The following is an 18,874-nucleotide window of genomic DNA, read 5'->3' as shown; positions in this document are numbered from 1 at the left end:
ATGGTGTCAAATAAGTCAAAATACACCGTATTGTTTATGAGTATATTATAAGAACAACTAGAGCTTCAGTGGAGATCTCAGACATGTACACTTGAAGCTGAAACTGAGTATATTTTCAGATTGTAAAAAGATCTCTTATAAATCACATGGAGTCTTATTTGAGAATAAAAAACACTGTTGCTCACATTAAATAAATGAGAGACAGGAGCCAATACTGTTTGCCTATTTTTTGTATAATTATAGTCTTATTTCTTCTAAGAGAAGTAGAACAGAAATAAAAGAGATCTCGGGACCAGTTTTTTGTTCCTCCGGGTCCTGTAATATTTCCCCCTCCACTGCCTGCTATTTCATTTTCTCTGAGGTTAACCTTACTTTCTCCATCTGTTCTCCTAACAGTGCAGTCCTCTTATTCCTTACTTAAAACCTCTCTACTCACACTATTTGTAATCCTTCACATTAATGAACCCTTGTGCTATTGCCCTCTTTATTACTCTACTTACCTGACCGCTAAAAAATCTAATAACTTTTTTACACACGTTTCTTTTCTTAATATGAAAAAAACTCACTTACTAAATAACGCTAGATAATTTCTTATTGTCTTCTCTGCTCCTACAGCTGCTGTTGCCTGATCAACGCCTTAATGCTAGCCTCCTGCCTATGTACCGTGGAGCCCTTCTCTTTACCACTGTGAAGTTGGCCGCCTACCTGTATTTAAATAAATGGAATGCTTTCTTACACAATTGCCCTCAATTTTCTACTAGCATTAACATTTGACTGGACAAGTGCTATATGGTGCTCTGTCTAATTATCCTTTATGCCCTGACTTTTTTTCCACTAAAGAATCACTGTTACTGTTACTCTCACAACAAGCAGAGAGAACAGACCGAAAGCATACCTATTCAACTAAGATTGTTTCAACAAACTAAATTTAATAAGTATATTTAGTCACAGTATGGTGTGTAACTCTTTATCAGTATTCTTTACATAATGAATTTATGAGTAATGACCTGATCAATGTTAAAGCTGAACATTCACCAATGAGTTAAGGAAGTACGCATACTTTAGGAACTTCTGAAAGTATGTGCCTATCAAGTATGTATCTTCAAAACAAATTCACCACATGATATTCATTCCGGCTGACACAGATGTGGAACAGCCTCACAAAACCACCATGGTAAGATAATGCTTTTTTTTCTCAAGAAGGCTCTGTAATTAAAGAAATTTGCCTAGCCCTACATTAAACATCTACTTGATCCTTCTTTTTCAGTTAATATTGCTAAATGAGAATTATGTCACTATTACAAATGTTAGGCTAACTTTGTTGTCTCCAACCAATGATTTATTGTTTTTTTCATTCTCTCCAAATGAATCCAAAATTCCAGATTTTCCTTGGAATGGGTGTATTATCTGTATTTCATGGATTAAACATTCATTGAGGAAATTCAGATTGCTTACAGCACTTCACCTACACAGTCTGTTTTGCTACCCCATTTATTTTAACTTTAACAAAGCATTAAAGTGATGGTTTGTTCCTTTTCCATTATGAGAGACAGGAATTGTTTAAAACATTTATCAACTGATTTCTTATTCATTACTAATATAATAAATTATAGATGGGACAGATCAGATGATCTACCCATCAATTTTAGTTCCCCCGTTATTTTTAGGTCAAAAGAGGAATTAAAGTGAAGGTTGTTGTCTTTATATTATGAAAGCCAAGAATGGCTTAAAACATGTATACACTGATTAATTTTCTATTACTAAGAGATTAAATTATATGGGGGACCAAATCTGATGACTTACCCATCAATTTTCATCACCCTGTATTTTCAAGTTAAACACAGAATTAAAGTGAATGGTTTTTCCCATAATAATATGAGGCACAATAATGGCTTAAAAACATGTTTCAACTGATTTCCCATTTTTTACTGATACATTAAACTATAGAGGGGACTGAATCTGATGACCTACCGACCAGTTTTGATCCACCCATTTATTTGAGGTCAAACAATTAAAGTGAAGGTTTATTCTATTTACAGTATATTATGAAAGAAAAGAACAAGTATAAAATAAGTCTCAACTGATTTCTTATACTTGAAGTTAGAGGAGATTGAAGCTGATTACTTTCCCAACAGTTTTGTTGCCCTTTATTATCATGTCAAACAAAGAATTAAGGTGAATGTTTTTTATGAGACTCAAGATGTTGTTCCCTTTATGTTTAAAATGTAAATCATCTGTCTGAGCACCTGGATCACACATGATCCAGGTAAGTGCCATTGCAATTAAAAGAAGATATTATAAACAAATTGATTATTAAATTTAAAAGTAAGAAAAGAAGAAACAAGTGATCTTTTTGCAGTAATGTGTTTCCTTGTTTATCACCTCTTTGACGCTTTTGAGGAACAGAACTTTTGCAACAAAAGGCTTGTTGAATTTTGTCAGTTTCAGCACCGCCATACTGACATAAAGTATATTGTCTTTAATAATACTAAGAGATTTTAGGTCTGGCCACTATTCAGGGAGTGAATGTAGAGGTGATGCACTACTACAAGTACTTGGGGGTCCACATCAGTGATAGTTGGGACTGGTCTTGGAACACAAAGGAACTATGTAAGAAAGGGCAGAAAAGACTCTTTTTTTCTTAGGAGACTGTGTTCCTTTAATGTGGATAGTGGCATCCTTCACATTATCTACAGCTCTGTGATGACAGGTACAATTTTCTGTACTGTGATATAGTGGGCTGATAAAGTCACCGATATAGTGGGCTGATAAAGTCACCTCATGCGAAGCCCACAGAATCAACAAGCTAATAAAATGGGCAGGGTCAATTATGGGTCTCATTCTGGACCACCTGGAGGTATTAACAAAGGAGAGAATTAAAGTGTAACTGAATGTGATATCTTCTCTCTGACACACAAACACTGAGTACTTTCAGCCAACAAATTATTTAGCAGAAGTGCTTCAAGGAACCCTACTGGGGCTCCTCAAATACCAACAGCAATATGCCTGCATAATGCCTCACTGTGACGGTGATTTTCAAGTCAGATGTTTTTCTTTATTTAAAATATTCTTCCTTTTTAATCATTCTAATGTGTGTTCAAACAATATTGAGTGTGTTTATTTATTTATTTATTGAGCTTCTGTAAAAAGCTAAATTTCTGCCTGGGGAGTCTATCTATCTATTTATATTCATGAATATTTCATCCTAAAACTAGCTAAATGGCAGCAGGTTATTAGGCAGATGCAAAAATAATCAAAATATGTTCCATTTTGCTAACTACTAATTATAAAACAGTAAAAGGTATTTTTGGGAACAATCTCAGCGTGATAGGGTTACTGAAAAAAATATCCAAATAATTAATTTGGTCATAACAGAAGCTGAACGGAAAGATTAGTATACTGTAGCTAATAATGGAGTTTAAAAGGAGTGATAAGCGTTGCGTTGTCGAGGCAACGGCCCCTAGCAATCCAAATAGAGCGTGTAAACAAAGTCTCAAGCTGTAGCCTTCAGTGACCGTCAGGCGCTCTACAGACAAAACAGGTTTTGGTTTCTAATTTTACCTAAGTACAATTTAACACATATATTTATATATAAAATATAAAGATATGCACAGCAGAGCTCCCAGAGTAACAGTTTGTCATACAGGAAGCACAGACCCTACTGTTGGACCGGGGTCCTATGATGTTACTCACGTGGAAAGTGAGAATTTGGGTAAGGAGAGATCTATTCATATTAATTCGATTTTCAACTCATACTGATTCTTTCTCTTTGCTAATCTTCATAATCATTAATCGCGTACTAATTTTCTATTAATGTTAGCTATATGTCAAAAACAAACCAAAGGAGTTGCTTTTTCTTTATTGTTTAAAATATTGCGATAGCGCAAAATATTCCGCAAATGTGTCTTCAGTTGGTCAGTTAAATTCCATGTTTGTTTAAACTTCTATTTTTTTTCATCGGGAAGACCACGGAAGTCAGTGCGCTTCGTAACGAATAGTGCCGACTAGGCGGCAGCCTGTTGTAAGAAGTGAAAGATAGATAGATAGATAGATAGATAGATAGATACTTTATTAATCCCAATGGGAAATTCACATTCTTCAGCAGCAGCATACTGATACAATAAATAATATTAAATTAAAGAATGATAATAATACAGGTGAAAAAAACAGACAATAACTATGTATAATGTTAAATATTAACGTTTACCCCCCCTGGTGGAATTAAAGAGTCGCATAGTTTGGGGGAGGAACGATCTCCTCAATCTGTCTGTGGAGCAGGACAGTGACAGCAGTCATAAAGTAAGTCATAAGCGCGACAGCTACAGAATCCTTAATTGCTGTGACCAAAACACAAACATGTTCCAAATTAAATGCTTTTACCATTTTCAGTTATGTTTTATTATTTAAATCAGTTCAGATCTGATAATTTAAACATTAAAGAATCTTTTACCTCATTTAGTTTGGGACTTCATACTTAGCTATATTATAGTCCATCTGCATTTTTAATTGAATAATCCTCAGATTAGTTACTTGAGATCATGGTAGCAACGTAAGATGGATAAATGGATGAATATCTTTTGTACAAAATGCACACATATACTGAAATATATCTGCTTATACAAAAATGATCAGACCAATATATGTCAACTTAAGTATGTTATTTAATTAATCAAAATACTTAATTACTTTAACCCTTTTTTGTGGTAAGAATGGACTTGATGTGATTACCTTTGTTACCAGAGATTCACCTTGTGGCAGCTGATCTGTTACATCACCTCTTATCAGTCACACTGTAATAACAAGCATGTCAGTGTAAACTATAAGCAAGGGCCTTAAAATTAGGCCACTGCAATCAAAGCAAGAGGAAATGAAATTAATAATAGCATTCACCCATATCTGGCAACCTAAGCAATAAGTAATTATTTTTCAGTTCTACCACCAAAATGATTATCACAGATATTTTTTCTGAGAAAATTTGAATAATCTATTACATACTGTAGGTAAGTTTAAATACATACATAATAATCAAACTGCACTGACAACATGTTCACCAGTTTTAGTATTACAGGGTCCTGGCTAATGGAATAAGATGCTGAATTACATTAATGTTTGCTTGTTCTTGTGATGACAGTGTAATCAAAAATCAACGTGGGCCCTAGAATATGTAAAAAATAACTTTACAGTTATTACCTTGGAAAATACTATTGCTGCACACCTATTGAAAAATATCACAATACATGAGATGCATGAACCATTTAAGCCACACAAAAGGTCAGTAGGAATAATTAAGCCTTATGGAGTTGTGGGAATGATAACACCTTTAACTTTTTAATAATAAAGTTTTGTGAAACATCAACTTTAGTAGCACTGCCTATAGTTTTGATACTGTTCCTGCTACTCTGCAGCAGGCATACTCAAACTTCTGTGGAGCTTTTAAGACATAAAGAAACCTTACCTTCTAGGCCATAAGACCAAAATTGATACAAAAGGAGTACCCTAAAAACAATATAACCACAAAGTCCAACCAAAGAAATTGCTCCATGAAAAGGAAAAAAGATAATCCACTCAGTTTCTGCAGTTTTTAGAGAGAGACTGATGACTGCAAAACGCTATTCTAAAGTAGCAATAGTGAATTTATATTGGTAGAGGAGTATCACAACTGGGCTGCACAGTTGTGCAGTTGTAGCGCTGCTGTCTCACAGTAAGGAGACCTGGGTTTGCTTTCCGAGTCCTCCCTGTGTGGAGTTTGCATGTTCTCCCCATGTCTGCATTGGTTTCCTCTGGGTGCTCCAGTTTCCTCCCACAGTCCAAAGATATGCAGGTTAGGTGCATTGGCGATCCTAAATTGTCCTTGGTGTGTGTGTGTATGTGCGTGTGTGCCCTGCCTGGAAATTTATTCCTGCCTTGCTCCCTGTGTTGGCTGGGATTGGCTCCAGCAGACCCCCGTGACTCTGTGTTAGGATATAGCGGGTTGGATAATGACTGACTGACTGATTGAGCATCACAACCAGTTAGTACTATTGACAATTAGCTCACCTTCAGAGAGAAAATATTTTAAGTGCTAAAAGAATTTTCTTTTTTGCACAAAACTGATGAAACAACAGATTCATCTTTAAAATGTAATCTTTAAAATTATGTTTGTCCTTTCATCATTTCTCATCTAACCTATTGAGCTCACAGGGATGTTGCACCAAGCCTGGTAGCATTTTTGGGGCACTTGCGGATTACAGTGAACAATTACTCACAAACTTAAACAGGGTCGATTTACAGTTATCATCAACAACTCTGGAATATGCAAGGATATCCAGAGAACCCAGAAAAAAAATTGTGGCAATCTAGAGAGAAAATGTAACCTACACACAAGTAATACCTTGGTCAGAAATCAAACATGGACTCTGGAGCTGAGAGACAGCAGTGCAAATGGCATCCAATGCATTCATTCAATGAATATTAAAGCATTGTTTAGAACCTAAACAACAGAACCTTTGTTTTGGTTTTACAAAGATATTTAAAAATTAACATATAATATTACATTTAACATTATGAATTATATAGAAATGCACTCATGTCCTATAATAAGCCTATAAAACAAAAAACAAACAAAAAAATTAGGTTGGATGGAGGTGGTTGGAGATCTAAGGATAGAGAGTTGACTTAAAGATTGCTATTGACCAAAGGGACTACAGAAGAAAACTTTGATTTTTTTCCATGCCCCGTGGTTCTTGCTCTGGGTGGCTGTTAACATTTCTGCCAGTTAAGTGTGGTCTTTGGTTATATTTGCTGTTTGTTCCTTACCCAGGCTATAATATAAGTCCTGAATAGAACTCAGGTTTAGGCCTACGAACTTTCCTGATGACTGAACAACACCTTGCAGTTTATGTTTTTAATAAGCAGATGCAATGCCAAACTAGGCCATTGTAAAAGTGAGAATGTTTTCAATGAGTGCTCTATATAACTGAATCCACACTGATAGAGATAAGCTAAATGTTTCAGTTTGGCAGAAACAAAAATTGTTCTTCAGCTTTTTTAAAATAAAAGAAGCAGTGTTTTCACCACAGTTCATATTATGCATAATAGCAGCGTCAAGAAATACAAATAATTCCACTATTTTGATGATGACACCATAACTTGGCAACAACAACAACAATAACATTAATTTATATAGCACATTTTCATACAAATAATGTAGCTCAAAGTGCTTTACATGATGAAGAAAGAGAAAAAAAGACAAAGTAAGAATTAAAATAAGACAACACTAATTAACATAGAATAAGAGTAAGGTCCGATGGTCAGGGAGGACAGAAAAAACAAAAAAACTCCAGACGGCTGGAGAAAAAAAAAATCTACAGGGGTTCCAGACCATGAGACCGCCCAGCCCCCTCTGGGCATACTACCTAACATAAATGAACAGTCCTCTTTGTATTTAGGGTTCTAATGGAAGGACTTGATGATGATGATGGTCATGTAGACTTCTGGCTTTTAATCCATCAATGTAGGAACGTCATGGTGCTTTAATTAGGTGGTGGTGGCGCAGGTCGCCACCACAGAAAACCGGGAAAAAAAACAGAAGAGAGAGTAGGGGTTAGTACAGATTTTAGAGCCACCATGAATAGTTATGATAATTAATTGAATATACAGAGCATCAGGATAATACTAAAATGAAGTTATGAGAAAGCCATGTTAAAGTAATGTGTTTTTAGCAGTTTTTTAAAGTGCTCCACTGTATTAGCCTGGCAAATTCCTATTGGCAGGTAGGATGTCACCTGCAATTCTGAACAATTTTCACTTTTTTTTTGGAAGTTTTCAGGCTTACACTGTATATGGTACATCAGCTGGACCACCATCTTCCAACATGGCTTTTCCTTTAGGCTGATCAGAGTACTGTCTTCAGCAATAGTCAGCAGTTTTACAGATATATTGGTCACTAGTGGGGCAGTCATTGGTGTAAAGGGTGAAAGGAACAGAAAATAGAACACACACCTGAAGGGAATTTGTGCTCAGATTCATTGACTCTGAATGATATCAGCCTAATTAGACTGTCTGATATCTGTTTCTTAGTAAGTCAGAAATCCAGAGACATGTGGTACAGTCCAAGTTTACACTAAGATATTTGCTATGAGGAACATCTGGGATAATTGTGTTAAATGCTGAACTAAAATCCATAAATAAGATCCTATTATATAATATGTACTTGCAAAATGTAGTTAATAGACATGTTTACCTAATTTTTAGCTGATCTGCTGGCACCATTGTAGGAGCAGTCCAAAAACATTTTATATACTGAAGAATTAGCATTTTAGGTGTTTTTGTTAGTATAAATGTTAGGGCTGTTAGGCTGTAATGAGGATAGGAAATGTTTTGCTTTGTGGGCATCAAAGTAATTATGGATACTTTGAAATAGTCCGGAGCTCTGCTTTGAGACTAAGACTATATAAAATTTCTGCAAGCACATTTGCTAACTCAACAGCACACTACATAAGAATGGAGGGAGAGATATTGTCTAGATCAGCTGCTTTATGACATATCTGTAACTAGAGTCCTGCATCGGGTCTGGTATGTGTGATTTACTCATTCATTCCTGCCCAAAATGCGGATATCAGGTAATTTTGTCCAAAAATTTTAGTCCAAAATTTTGATAATGCAGGTTGGGTCCATGTGAAAATCTTTTAACAATATGGTAACAATGAGTTGCTATTTTCTGTAGCGTATTAGTTTTTCACTCTGGCAGCACAGCAGGCAAGTATATTCAGTACTGGAAGTAGCCATGCACAGCTTCTGTGGCTTCATGGTGCCGAGCAAAAGAAACACCTTTCAGCCAATTTTCCATTAGGAAAGCCAATCATCTGCGCCTGGTACCTTCAGTGTCTCTGTCGATCCAAAAGCTATGCGAGAATTACTGATAATTACCTTGCATTAAGTCTGATATATGGAAACACTTTGGTTTCATTACTGATATAGAAAACAAAATTAAAAAAGGATATGCTGCTTACAAGTATGACAGCCACAGATTAGATATGTGAGCAAATAAAAAAAAAAGTCATATTGAATAGTGTCTGGTCACCGCGCCAACTAGCATGCTAACAATGAAACATTCTTTCCATTAAATTTGCAATTTAAACTTCCAAAAAAGAGGACAAAGATCCACTCACACATACAATCACATTCACATTGAAATCAATTTATTGGTTTACAGGATCATTATTTTTACGTGTCAAATTCTTACTTGCATGTGCTGATGAACATGCAGCATATTGTCATGTCTGTGGAGAAGCTGAAGTTAAAAACTGGAGTACCTTCATTGACGCAGGAAAATGGTGGAAACTCCATGTAGACCACATTAGGAGCGATTTGGACCCAGTACACTGGACCTGTGAAGCAGCAGTGGTAAACACTAAATTATCATGTTGTCACAAAACCGATTTAAAGACATAGTTTCAGCAGTAACAACAACAAATGTGGAGTTTTTTATATTTTTTACTTCTGGCACACACTCCAAATCTGGTTGTCTTGTTTCATCCATCCATCCATCCATTTCCCAACCCGCTGAATCCGAACACAGGGTCACGGGGGTCTGCTGGAGCCAATCCCAGCCAACACAGGGCACAAGGCAGGAAACAATCCTGGGCAGGGTGCCAACCCACTGCAGGACACACACAAACACACCCACACACCAAGCACACACTAGGGCCAAATTAGAATCGCCAATCCACCTAACCTGCATGTCTTTGGACTGTGGGAGGAAACCGGAGTGCCCGGAGGAAACCCACGCAGACACGGGGAGAACATGCAAACTCCACGCAGGGAGGACCGGGAAGCGAACCCGGGTCCCTAGGTCTCCCAACTGCGAGGCAGCAGCGCTACCCACTGCGCCACCGTGCCACCCTGTCTTGTTTCATCCACTATGAAAAGCAGTGGCTCTACACAAACCTGAAGTGGAAGATTAGGGACAGATACTGATAAATTAATACATTTTAGACATTACTTGTAGAATATACTCCTGACTGATGTCAGCAGTCATGTAATTTGCTGAAAGAAAAGTAAAATCCCTTAATAACCAACTGAGTAAAATCTGTGTCCTGCAGAAAATATGGTAAAGAAAGCATTTATTTATAAATAACATTTGAATGTAAGGGAAGGTTAAAAAAGATATATGAGGGGTAAAAAGGATGATAATATACACTAATGATGGAAGCGTAGGGGAAAGGACTAATGTTAGTCATTAGTTAGAAGCAAATTGTTTCTGCTGAGAGTTCAAATAATTTTCATAATTATCCAGAGTAATACTGAACATGCATATTAATGTTTCACAGAAGAATGCAGAAGTCAGTGAGTTCAAACAGAAGCATTGTTGAAAACAAGCAAGTTATTGTCATTGTTGAAGAAACTAAGTCATGAGTACTGTCTGAAGAAAGCAATTGGTGCAAAGGAAGATGCTGTATCTGTGAAGATGTGCAACATATTTAACAATAAGCAAAGCTGTGAAGAGGGCATTTCTTTAGAATTTGCTATTTAGCTGCTATGCATTTGAGTGGTACCTAAGCCTGTAACTTGAATTTTAAAGTGGCTTTAGTTTAAATAATATGTCGATTTATTAGAATTGTCTCTGTACGTCTGAAATTAAAAATGACTGTTTATGGTCTTGTATATGAATGAATAGTTTGTTAGATATATCATTGTTTACATATTGTAACAACCCAGGGTTCAAGAGATGAATAGGCTAAGCACTTTATGCAACACTTGTTAGTGAATGGCCTTAAAGAGGACAGTTGGATTATGTTCCTTCACGGCACTCAGTTCCTGTGCATGCACTCTGAGCTGTCTAGTCTCAGTCCCTGCACACACACTACCAGCTCCAACTTCACACCACTCATGCAAGGTTAGAAACAACCCATATGCCACACTATTCCCTGGCTCCATGGACAAACCCAACACCAGGGTCCTCATCCAAGGGTCTCCAGCAACCATGCACCCAGACCAATGGGCTTTAGGTTAAAGTGCTCTTTAAGCCCTTGGTCTGCTCCCCCTTTCATACTGGTCACATTGGTGCTTTTATAGATGGATTTTTCAGATATTCTCAGGCCTTCAGATATGTTTCTACCACCCAAAGCCCTTCAGCCCATTGAGCCTCCTCTGAGGAATGTGTCTCTTTTAGGTCCGAATCTGGGCTGCTATGGTATTATGTATCTATTAGCAGCAGTTTAAAATGCTAATTTTTGATGTGTTACATTTCAGGAAAGAGTGTGATTTATTGTGCCCACCCAAGGGGATGTAAATAAATGCTGGAAATGGAAAGGTGAATTTTAACTTAGTTAATTCAGTCTTGCCTTCAGCAATGTTGGTAATTGACTAAATATTTTGGCAAGGCTTCAACTTTATTTATTTGCCTCTCTCTGTTGTAGGAGGTGAGTCTATGACCTTTAGACTTATATAAAGGTAACTGATACACACTCGTTTTAAGAAACAGAAAAATACGATTTATTGATAAACACAAGGATTACAGAAATATGGTAACTGCATTTATATGTTGACATATAAGGCAGAATGCAGACAGACTAAACAAACATATAACATTGAGAGGCTGGCTGTTTACTTGCTAGAGTTTTAATTTATCTTGACTCAGATAAATAATACCAAGCCATTAAAGATGATGCCTGTTGTTGTGTGTAGATGTTGCTTTGTTGCTGTTCTGGGTATAGGAGGAGGATTGTTTTTGCATTGAAGTGTACTCTTTCTCCTTGCTGCATGATCCTTTGTCTTTAGTATTCTGTGATGCTGCTTTCTCAGCTTGCTGTCTCCTGTTAGGCCCTTTGCTGCGATATTTGCAACTTCAGAGGAAAAAGCATTACTTTTCTGGCACAATAGTTTAGATACAGAAGTTTCCATCTTGAAGTAATGGCTTGTTCTCAGCATTTTAGCCCACTACCCCACAGCTTGGCTTGGCAGAGAGATTGTGAATTTCTGAACTACAAAGAGAAAGAGGTTGTCAGTTCCCAGCTCCACAGACAGAGAACGGCTCATCAACTTTTAGTTTAGAGAGAATTTTCAGAAGGTCATTTTGCAGAGTCCTCCCTTCCTTGGAGAATTCCAGAGAGAATTCTCTGAAAGAATCCCTAAGGAGTTCTGTAAGAGTGTCCAGAGAATACCCTAAGGAATATCCAGGATGGAATGAGTGTAACTAGTTTTAAGGGAATGTTTATCTTCTCCTGATTGGATAAAAGTCACTTCCAGTTACAAAATAAGACACTCCTAATAAGTGAGTTCTTCATCAGAGTTGTTATTCCTTGAATTATAGGTATTTCTTCTTGCTTGAGTACATTTTACACTTTCTGCCTCAAAGGGTCTGCAGAGGGGCATCTGTAGAGATGTCAGCTCATCATCTGATTTATACCTCTGTTATCAGATGAAGTACAGACAGATTCTGATATGAGCTAGAGTTCAGTCATTTAGTTTGGAATGCAAGTGTGGGAAGGCACAGCTGAATGTCTGTTAAATCTACTGCCTTAACAGGCCAGGTGTGCCACTAAAGCCTAGGATAGGGGTACTCAAACGGCGGACCGCGGTCCACAATCCGGACCGCCAAGACGTTTTTGGCGGACCGCGACTGTCTTCTGCATAAGTCAAAAGTCCGAATATAAAAGCACCAAAATTATTGTTGTTTTATTATTTACTCTGTAGCAGGGTTGCCAACTGGCATTTTTTATGCCAAATAACTGAAATCTGGCATTTTTGAAAACTGTTTGGCATATAAAATTTGCGTTTGGTCTACTGGCATTTTTTGGTCTTTTTTACAATGCGAATTATCCACCAAAGTCAGAGCTCCGTTCGCATAAGATCGACGCCCTTAAGTCGTCGTTGGTAACGAGTTCATCGCTGATGACGAAAGCGACCACCACACAATCAAATGTTACAGAAGCTTCGCTACGCATTGTTTGGGTTCTTGGCAGACATAAGAAAGCATTTACTGATGCAGAGGTTGTTAAAGAATGCATGATGTCTGCTTCTTCGGTTCTGTTTAGCGACAAAAAGTGTGTTGAACTGATTCAGCAGATACCATTATCAGACAGTACTGCTAGTCGTCGTACAGATGACCTTTCTGACAATAGATAGATAGATAGATAGATAGATAGATAGATAGATAGATAGATAGATAGATAGATAGATAGATACTTTATTAATCCCAATGGGAAATTCACATGTGGTCGGTGGTCAGTTAATATCAGATCTTAAACAGGCTGAATTGTTTGCTCTCGCGTGCGATGAATCCACTGATAAAACTGACATGTCTCAACTCTGTATGTTCACAAAATTTTTTGATGGCCATAATTTTGTTGAAGAGTTTCTGACATTACTACCGCTAGCAAAACAGACCCGCGGTGAGGACGTGTTTTCAACATTATCGCAGTTTATGCACGCAGCTGGATTGGATGTAACAAAAATGGTTTCCCTTACAACAGACGGGGGCACCAGCAATGACTGGTAAAGATAGAGGACTTGTCACTCATATGAAGGCACCTCAGCCCAACCTTGTTGCTTATCACTGCATCATTCATCAGTCTGCCCTCTGTTCAAAACTTTGTGACGAACTGGCGGAAGTGATGTCTACTCTTGTGAAATTAATGAATTTTTTACGATGTAATTCGTCGCTGCAGCATCGTCTGTTTCGTTCTTTTCTTGAAGAGATGTCTGCAGAATTTGGAGATTTGCTGCTTCACAATGACGTCAGATGGTTAAGCAAGGGTCGTGTGTTGGAAAGGTTCTGGAATCTCCGTGAAGATGTAGCTGACTTCCTGCAGTCCTTGAATACAAAGAAGCTGTAGAATTTTTAACATTTATTCAAGACAGTGACAAGGTCGCACTGCTGGCATTTCTTGTTGATATTATGGGACATATAAATACACTGAATTTGTCACTTCAGGGTGCAGACAAAAAACCGTTGTCGAATTGCAAGAAAAATGTTGTGCCTTTGAAACAAGACTGAGCATTTTCATCAATGACATGGAAGGTGGCAAGATGCTGCATTTCCCAAACCTGAAGAGCTGCATGACAGCTGATCAACAGGCATGTTTTCAGTTGATTTCCACATTTCTACATCATTTGAAGGTCGAGTTTAATGAACGTTTTAAGGATTTCAGAAAACTGAAGCCTGTGTTTTTGTTTGTTGCTGATCCTTTTATTGTCCAGCCTGACGGTGAATCGACTCAAACCTGTCACTGTTGCAAATGGAAGCAGCTGATTTGCAAGCTTCTCACGTTTTGAAAGCAAAATTGAATGAAGTCGGCATAACAATTTTTTGGTCAAAGTTTGTTCCAGATTCTCAGTATCCTACTGCAAAGAAACTGGCGATTTCTGTGCTCACTATGTTTGGTTCAACATATTCTTGTGAGTGTGCGTTCTCCACTATGAACACTATCAAGACGAAACATAGAAGTGTATTTACCGACCAGAACCTCAGGAATGCAATAAGAATTGCACTGACTGGTTACTCACCGAACTATGCTGCCATTATGAAATCGAAACAACAGTTCCACACTTCACACTGAGTGACAATCATTTACGTACTAACTGTTGTAATTGGTGTGTTAATTGCAAGTAGTCATGTGACTTTTTTGAATTGTTTTCCATGTTTTGTGCATGTCTTGGTCTTCTGTAAAAATTTTATCATTTGCGTTGAATCTATTACTAGCCTCCTACAGACCTACACCTACAGTCCTATAGACCTACACGGTAAACCTGGCTATAGCGGACCCAGATGGTTGGTGGCTAACTGAATGTGGACCGGCATTCAAAAACTTTGAGTACCCCTGGCCTAGGAGAATGGGCATTGCCCACTTTGTCCTACAACATGTGCAGAACTCTGAGGAACCTTTATTTTCCATCTTACAACAGAGTTTTGTAGTATGGTCAACTTAAATTAACATGCACCTGTTACTTAAAAGTAGTATAATGACTGACTTTGCGGTGTCTGTCAGTTAGTATCTAAATACAATACGAGTGTGCAAATGTTTGACATTGGGCACTGGTACTTGTTCCTATTCAGCGGGTCCATTCCAGATGCCATTTCAATAAACTCTTACTCGTGGGCTGAATTTTGGGTGCAGTTTGGATGCACATATGGGTTAGATGCCATTATTGAAAGCTAGACCTATACAGTTGCAAGGGGGGCTGTAGGGTTGGGAGAATTAGAGTGTAAGAGAAATAAGTCTTTTCATGTATCAAGAGGCCCATTGTATTCTGTGAAAAGACACTTTACACCATTACATCACCAGTCTACGTCATTGACTGCTGCCTGTATGAATCTGTGGCCGCCTTGGGTTTTTGCTATATCATAACCTTTTCTTTAGCATGAATGAGAAGAAGCCAATAATCTTCAGAAAAAGCATTTTTTCAGTCCATTAGTGCCCAGTGTTTATGTTCCTAGTTCACCTTTATTTTTATCTTTTTGTATTTCTCTGAATGAAGTGAAGGTCAGCTGGGCCAGTGGCTGCCACAGACATAAGACTTCCAGGATTATATATTTGTAGTTCAAAATAGGAAGTGACCATCAGATTTGCAAAATAACAAGGCCAAGATACTCTGCTTTAATTCTTAACATCATTAGCAATTCAGCAATGAAGATTTGTTTAGTTTATTTCTTTCTAATGCTTTGATAATGTGTGTTGCCATTTTTTATAAAGAAAAAGTATACAGGTAGTCCCCAGGTTACGGACATCCAACCTACGACTTACGAACGAGGCCGCAGCTCTGACGCATGCGCCTCATTAACTGCCGCTCCGTCATCTTTGGTCGGAGGACGCTGCAAGTAGTGGCTGGAGGGCTGCGATTTTGCTGCTCACGCAGTGTACTGTCCCTGTGTCCCTCGGGAACTCCCGACGGCAAGCAAGTGGTGACCCGTGGTCCATAGTCACTGGGGCCACAGCTATCGCTCGTGTGCAGGATGAAGGCTTAATGGGGCGGTTTGCTGTCCGCCCACTACGCCGCTACAGCTACTGCTCCTGACTTGACGCAGGCTGGATGGAGCGGTGTAGGGCATTTCACTGCCTGCCCACTACACACAGCTACCCCCGAATCGTTTTTGGTGGATGTCTGGTAATGCTGTAAGCGGTGACCCGGTTGTGGCTGAACAGAGGCCACTGAGGGTAAACGGGGCGGCGGGGGGGTAGCATTGTAGTGTGCTTCGGGTGGCTGCCTGTTGAATGGGGGCGGTGGTGGGCGATTCACTACACGCTTTTGGTCGCACCGTGTTTGTTCTTGGTGGGCGGACGCACTCTGTAGGCAGCATACTGTAGTGGAGGTGACTGTGTGGTGGGTGGGTGGTGAACCGCCCCTCGCTACTCCCATTCATTCTCAATAGCAAGCCTGCTTGTACTGTTACGTACATAGCAGGAAGTTGTCTCTTGTCAATACACCAGACGTGCTGACGAGGGATGCCTGCCTGCTGTGATAGCGGTACAGTGCTGTGAAGAAGAGCTCATCTTAACCATTTGTCTTCACCCTTCAAGAATTTCTCTGAAACACAAATGTGATGCAAGTGCTGGTGATACAGTAAAGAAGAGAAAAACCATCACCTTTGAAAATAAAGTAGAAATAATAAAAAGGTCAGAGAGAGGTGAAACTCCATCATTCATTGGCAGAGCACTTGGTTACAGTCGGTCAACAATAGCATTTATTAAAATAATATACCTGTTCTGACTTACATACAAATTCAACTTAAGTACAAACCTACAGTTCCTATCTTGTACGTAACCCAGGGACTGCCTGTAGTCACATCGCTCATAGCAATGCTGCTGGTTCACAATGCCTGATAATGGATGTTGTTTTTAATAACAATATTGTTAAAAATAATTAAAAGATATGATACATGAAGAAAATTATATTACAGATGAGTTCATTATAGATGGACACTGGTTTTGAATTTTGACCCTGCCACTGTCTGTTCAATTTTATTCAGTTGTATTGTCCAAAGGGGGAAATTTGGTTTGTCGGCAGGTTTTACAGAGAGACTTTGATATATCACAAATCACAAAGAACACAGCCATCAAACAAACTTAGTAAAAATATATATAGTATTATATTGTAGTGACTATAATACTTATGGTGAAACATTAGATCCACCTTATTATGCATAAAATTAAACCAACATTTAGACTTGTCTAATGATTAATGTAAATGATGGCTGTTCATCCCATGATTTAAGCCTGTAGATGTTTAAAGTTGAACTTGTTTAGAGGATTAATAGCAGCTGGGATGGAGGAGTATTTGAACCGATTGCTTTAAATCCTTGGAACCTTGAACCTGTGACCTGATGGCAACAACTGGAATTGAGAATGAAACATTTGAATCTTGTCTGAGAGAATGGAGCTACTTTTTTGTAAAACTTGCTTATTGAACAGGTCTGCCAAATTTGATAGTTGAGACTTTGTTGTTTTACTACTCCATCGTAAAATTTGATTTATTTGGGTTCTGTTGCTGACATTAAGACTCCAAACCAGGCCAACAGAACATAAGTAAAGATGACTCAATGCAAGATTTATAAAAAATTGACATAATGATGGGACTCATACTAAAAGACTTGGTTTCCTTGAACAGTAAAAATTCTGGTGTTCCTTTCTGCAGACGGCTTCTGTTTTTTCATTAAAAGTCTGTGATTGTCTCAGTTATTATAACTGTCAACAATCTTCACTACCTAGTCTTTGATGGTTATTTTTTCTTGGTAAATTGTGTATATTCTAAATTGGATTATTTGTTCTTTAGTTTTTGTAATGTTTAGGAATAGAAAAAAATTAATCACACCAGTTAATAAAAATAATCTACAACTGGACAATGACTGGTTTCATTCTCATTAAGCAGAAATATTATTACTGAGTCATCAGAAAACATGAATCCATTTTCAAATTTACTGTGATAAGAATTAGTGCAGAGAATGTACAAAAGAGGTGAAAAAACACATCCCTGAGGGGATATTGTGAATTAGGACAGCTTGTCAGACAGACAACAACTGACTTTCACTCTGAGTTCTGGCTGTCAAAAATTTAATCAGTCACCACACCAAACTAAAATCCAAACTACTATCTTTAATGAGTATTTCTGCAAGAAGGTGGGGCTGTGTAGTATTAAAAGCTGATGAGTAGTCTACAAACAGGAACATTATTAGGGCCCCTAAAGTGGTTATAACAAATGAAGCAAAATGACAATGATGTTCTCTATACCTCTATATGGTAGGCAAACTGAAATGGTTGTAATAAGCCTGAGTTTTCTCAGTTTGCTTCCTCTTCTTAAGTTTTTCAAATGATATCAGAATCTCAAGTCTAAAGTCATTTAAGGTTTTTGAGGTTTTGTTCATAACTATTGGAATTTCGTAGCCAATTTCCATAGCTTCAAAACCTTCTGCTGTTCTAATGACGACCTAAAATGGAGTAAAAAATGAAACAAAGATGCTCTGCGCAATATTTGAAGAGTCTTCCACTAGGGTGGTCTGGTCCAGGACTTTCATTTCTTTTTGATTTTCTAAAAACGTTCTCTACATCTTTTTGAACAAAAATGATGTCTTCAGATTAAATGATACCATTTGTTTAAGTCCACTTAATTCTGAGCAGAATCATGGCGGGCAGAAGCCTATCTTAGCAAACATAGGGTGCAGGGCAGGAATAAACCTTGGACAGGGCACCAGTCAATTGTAGTATGAACATACTCACCAAGGCCAATTTAGCATTGCCAAGCCACCTAACCTGAATGTCTTTGGACTGTGGGAGGAAAGTGGAGCTCCTATAGAAGAAACTTGCACAGACACAGGGAAACATGCAAACAACATAAAGTGAGGACAGAGGCTGTGAACCCTGCTCACTTTACTGGGAGTCAGCAGCGCTACAACTAAGCC

At 38.0% G+C, this 18,874-nt stretch overlaps 1 protein-coding gene across 1 annotated transcript in view; it reads left to right on the top strand.

Moving 5' to 3' along the window:
• The first annotated feature begins 3,491 nt into the window (after positions 1–3,491).
• Positions 3,492–18,874, top strand: part of stpg2 (sperm-tail PG-rich repeat containing 2) — a 276,268-nt gene continuing 260,885 nt past the window's right edge. Inside the window, exon 1 of the mRNA XM_028803122.2 lies at positions 3,492–3,712. Coding sequence (XP_028658955.1) covers positions 3,607–3,712 — 106 coding nt within the window. The 5' untranslated portion in view covers positions 3,492–3,606. The remainder of the gene's footprint in view (positions 3,713–18,874) is intronic.

The sequence above is a fragment of the Erpetoichthys calabaricus genome, chromosome 5, assembly GCF_900747795.2.
Source record: "Erpetoichthys calabaricus chromosome 5, fErpCal1.3, whole genome shotgun sequence".
Lineage (NCBI taxonomy): Eukaryota > Metazoa > Chordata > Cladistia > Polypteriformes > Polypteridae > Erpetoichthys > Erpetoichthys calabaricus.
This window is presented reverse-complemented; position numbering and strand designations above follow the sequence as displayed.